This window comes from Mya arenaria, chromosome 7 (assembly GCF_026914265.1).
Source record: "Mya arenaria isolate MELC-2E11 chromosome 7, ASM2691426v1".
Taxonomy (NCBI): domain Eukaryota; kingdom Metazoa; phylum Mollusca; class Bivalvia; order Myida; family Myidae; genus Mya; species Mya arenaria.
This window is the reverse complement of record NC_069128.1, coordinates 27,767,418-27,772,541: the sequence shown is the minus strand read 5'-3', so window position 1 is coordinate 27,772,541 and position 5,124 is coordinate 27,767,418. Positions and strand designations below refer to the sequence as shown.

Below are 5,124 nucleotides of genomic sequence, written 5' to 3'. Positions count from 1 at the left end.
ACACACACCTGGGAAGACAGAGACTGGGGCAAGTTATTGATCAGGTGTGCCACAACGTTTGGGTCTTGGAAATCATCACATGGTTAATAATTAGAAATCAACAATCACAAGAAATATGTTCCAATTACACAAAGTCTTTCAATATTGAACTTCCTTAAAAAACTTATGTCTGTTTCAATCTTAAAAATCAAATTTGTTTTCACTACATGTACTTTGTTTGAACCTTTTTGTATAAAGATATAATGCATTTTGTCTGAAATACGTGTCGGTAATTTAAGTGACATTTTCATGTAAGTGAAAAATTGTTGTACAAATACAATAAGTTTAATAAGTAGTAATAAAATAGTTCAATAATATCTCGTCAAGAATTTTTACCCTGACGTAGAATATGGTCTTTTTTCAAATAGATTTTGCGTTTCACCAATTCTTCGAATTTTACTATTGATGATATCAATATAATATGTTACTACAAGAAATAATCAATCATTTGGCGTGAATTGGAAAAAAACTTGGGAATCAACAACTGTATTTTCCTTCAACGAACCATAAAACATTAAAAACAGGTCCTCTACCACCGCTTCTCTACCAGTATGTTGATGTTTTCTGGCATGCCCTTGACAATCGGGCCCATGACAATAGCAGCGTTTCTTCTTATATGCTGTGTTTGTTCTTTATCTACCAACAATTGTGGAAGCTTGAAATATACAATAGGCAATGCAGATTAACTAGACAATGGAAATGTATTAGACAACGGAAAAGTATTAAGCAAAACAAATGTACAAGGCAATGCAAAGTCAATAGACAATGAAAATGTACTAGGCAAAGCAAATGTACTAGTAAATGCAAAGTTACTTGAAAATAAACATGTACTTGACAATGAAAATAAAATGGTTATTAACTAGTCAATGCAAATGTACAAATCAATGACTTCAAGAGTCTGAAGGGGGGAAAATGATTCCATGAAATAAAACAAAACATGTCATTATAAAATAAACAATACCATTTTAAGTATCTTTTATGTAGCATTTTAGGTTCTCAGCATCATCTATTGCAACAACCTAACCAGTGAAAGGCCTAATCACTGGAAATGATGCTATAGTCATGGCCAGTCAAAGTGCATTTAAGAAAAAAAATCTAAATTCAATTTTGGCAATCTTAATAGAAATAAATGCCATGGATATGTCACTGACAATTTATACATACACTTACCATCAAAACAAACAACCCACAACTCGAGCCATCAGTTTGTTGATTTGTTGTGGAAGAAACTGGTTCCCAATGCTGAAGGCCATCATTGACTATCTTCAACCTTTCACTCATAAAATTGCTGAAAATAAAATATTAACCGATTGTATAATCCCTTGAGCAATGGTTAATGTTCACTTGAGAATGTAAAATTCATTTGGTATTGAAGCATTCTGACCAGGACCTTCTCTGGTATAATAACATTCCTGACAGTTGGTAAATTATTGTACAATTGATGAATTCATGATCAGTAAATGATAAAATCATAAAATGAGTGTATATGAAATGTACATAGCTTACTTATAAAGAGCCAAAGATATCTTTGTTCATTAAAAGATACCTTGAAACCATGTAAATCATCTTCATCGAACTGAGTCAAATAATAAACTATTCCTTTCTTTACCGTGACTTAGTTTTTATTAATGCATTTCACACCTAACACTTTTCTGTGTATTGTAAAATCATGTCTAGTGCAACATATTAAAATGCACACTCAAATTCTGTAAGTATTTGCACAAAAATGACAAGTGACTACAATGGTTTTAAAGGATTTAACTTTTTTGAAATCATCATAGTTGTGGTAATCAACTTACCAGAATCTGTCAATCAGAGGACGGTTGTCTGCACCAAGGGAGCCATGAACTGCCACAGTCAAATCTTTAGGCCGAGCCACAATAACTACCCAGTGGTTGCCATTTTTGTTCCATGGAACTACCACAAAGTCAAACTGGGTAAAATCAACCTGAAACAGACAAACACATTCTATTACCCAAGCTGCATGCTGACTGGCTCGCTTCATAGCATATGCCTTAAACTAATTGTATGTCATATTGAAGTAGAAATGTACACATCAAGACTAAAGCTTCTTAAGAGAAAAAGGTGTGCTCCTGGAACATAAGAAACTTGAATCAATTCATTTTCCTTTCAAAGGGGGCAAAAGTGTAAAACTTATTGTCATTTTAAACATGATTCCTTTTAAGCAATGTGTGTACCGACTTGCATGTTATGGCAAAGGATATTCAAAAGATCTTAGGTAAAGATAAGTTGTATTTAATTTTTTTTAAAGGAACATTAATTCCCATTGAAATGCTTTGTTTCAATGCATACAAAGTTTAATTGAAATTTGACTCGTTCAGATCAGTTTTTTGCTGTTATGGAACCATCTTTGATACCACATGGCAGATTCGACATTTCATACATATGAATTTTCATGTGCAGCATGGTATAAACAAGTGACTGATAGATATAAATTGACTTTTCTCAAAGTTATATAAATTATATAAAAGTTGCTGGGAAGAGTCAAAGATATAAAAACTTATTTTAATGCAAATCTCTACCTTTGTATACATGTATCTATCATACATTCCAGCATCCCATAACACTGCTGTATACGAGGGGATCACAAACATCCTTTTCGCACTGGGTTCGGATGAGTCAGTAGCTTCTCTTGCTAGGAGCTTCGCGTAACTGTTGAGCACCTTAAGGGAAAAAATTGGTTGATATGACAAATTCAGCTAATGACTAATACTGGTGAGAAATTCTACTATATCTTATATCACAAAACAGTCATAAAAGCTCTCAGTAATTAAACTGCAAATTGAACAGAAAACAGTTTTCATAATAACTCATACCCATTCATTGTGAAAAGCAAATGAATACTCAATATGTTTTGAAAGCAGGGACATTGCAAACATCATATCAAAATGCAACTATTACATACAGCATTTATTCGTCATTTAATGTTGCGTCATTTACTGTTGCTAAAAAATGGCCTTTGGGCTTTCAACAAGAACAGGGTAGTGTAATTCTAAAAACCAAGTGTAGTACAAAAAGCAAATTTTCTCCATTTGTCCTTGACTAGAATTTACATGTTCATTAAAACTTGGCTAAAAATAGAATTCGCTCATGCAGACCTGCAAGTCTAAAAAGAAGTTAACTAAAAATAGCATTTCTTTAATTTAAAACTTTCAAGGCCCATAAGGCATGCATATGCGGATATGGCTGGTTTTCGATAGGAAACAAGCTCTAATTGATATCTAAATACTGTACAAGTTTCAACGAGATACAATCAAAACTGAAGACTGTATCGCGTTAACAAGAAATTGTTTACAGACACACGGACGCACAGACTCACATGCTACGTACACATTACCATCACATAAGCTCTTCTGGCCTATATATATATATATTGTATAGAACTACAATTAAAGCATAACATGCAAATAACTGCAGTGAGGTAATATTTTCTAATTTACACACACACACACACACACATATATACATGTATATATATATATATATATATATATATATATATATATATATATATATATATATATATATATATATATATATTCAGTGTTAAAGCAATGCAATTCTTAGTAGGCACATTTCATTGGTGAACATTAAATTGACTCCACCTACTAAACACCATAAATATTTATGAGAGTCTGTGTACATGGTCCCTGTCACTTCCTGTCCTTGGTAAATGGCTTCAGTGTGAGGGAAAATGACACCCATTAAAAGTGGGATCACAAAAATCTGGTATACTACCTGCCAAGATGACACTTGCTTCACCAGCCTGTCACATACTTTGCAATTCACAAGCATCAATGAGACAAAGGTAATTCCTTTCATGTTGAACAGTCCCTTAAATTGTTAAATAGAAGCAACATTTGCAATTCAAAAACATATTTCTAAAATTAATGAATTAATATTATTGAAATTAACACTTATGCCATTGCATATAAATAAAAGATCGATTAAAGAATTAACATATCATGTGGTAACTAAGCCAGTTCAATAATTTTGATTCACAAACTAAGTATTTAGCTTATGCAAAACATGCAAAAGGCCCCAATCACACAGAACACAGATATTTCTTGCTAATTTGATTAATATTTCTGTTAAAAAGGTCATTGCATTAGTCAAAAGTCAATATTTAAATGTATGGGGAAAACTAAGACTTAATGGTGTTTTGCCAGTCTTGTACAAATGGTATGTGGGGTCTTGTACTCTTATCCTACAAGATGGGAGGTGTGTTTTTTCCAGGGGCGAGTTATTTTACCATCCAAAATATGAGATGTTTTTTTTTTAATTATCCAATAACTTTGCCAAAGCTACAAAATCAAAATTATATAATCCAAAGGCTTAGAAGGGTGATTTTTATAATTCAACCCAGCATACAAGAATAAAAATGTAATACCCATATCTAATTGAAAAAAAAAAACTGAATGTAGAAATCAGGACAGTCCAGAGTGTTTGCCCTCCAAATTTATCTTTTTGATAAAGGTTAGCCAGGGTTTGTCTTTATTAACACCTTAAATGCTCATGATTTCATAGCATAAAGTCACACCAGCTATAACTATTCTTGTTTAGAATACAATCTATATTCTCAGCCAATGAAATTGCAGATAGGCATTCAATAAGTTCTAGCCTGATTTTTAACTTCCGCAAGAGTTTAAAGGTCCCCCTACTGTTATGTTTATGCCTCAATAGGAACAATTAATTCATTCCATATTTTGTTACATCATAGGGTGGAGTCTTATACTCTGGGACTGGTTACATTCTTCAGCCTGGTTTGCCTGGCAATACAGCAGCATGTACACTTTTGTTAATAAGATATAAATATTTTTATTTTTACTATTAATAATTCTTAATCTGACCTGGGGCGGCCCCTGTGGTTGGTTATATATGAGCATTTTCATGTACAGGTGCCATATACCACCCATTTTATTATTTTAAATCACAAGTCCAATTACACCAAACCACATGGACAGCTGCAAGTTATAATTCAACTCCCGAAACGGGACAGTACTATTTATTTCTGGTGTTTCCATGTCAAAGGCATTTTTTTTAAAATACCATTGTACAAAAAAT

The 5,124-nt window shown here is 32.6% G+C and overlaps 1 protein-coding gene across 1 annotated transcript; it reads right to left on the bottom strand.

The window, feature by feature from the left end:
* Positions 1-568: 568 nt before the first annotated feature.
* LOC128241045 (uncharacterized) lies at positions 569-3,882 on the bottom strand. The gene is made up of 5 exons (XM_052958031.1): positions 3,799-3,882; positions 2,583-2,723; positions 1,839-1,987; positions 1,210-1,327; positions 569-694 (listed from the first exon to the last, which is right to left on the bottom strand). Exons 1-5 carry the CDS (start codon positions 3,880-3,882, stop codon positions 569-571), a joined length of 618 nt encoding a protein of 205 aa, XP_052813991.1.
* Between the last annotated feature and the right edge of the window lie 1,242 nt (positions 3,883-5,124).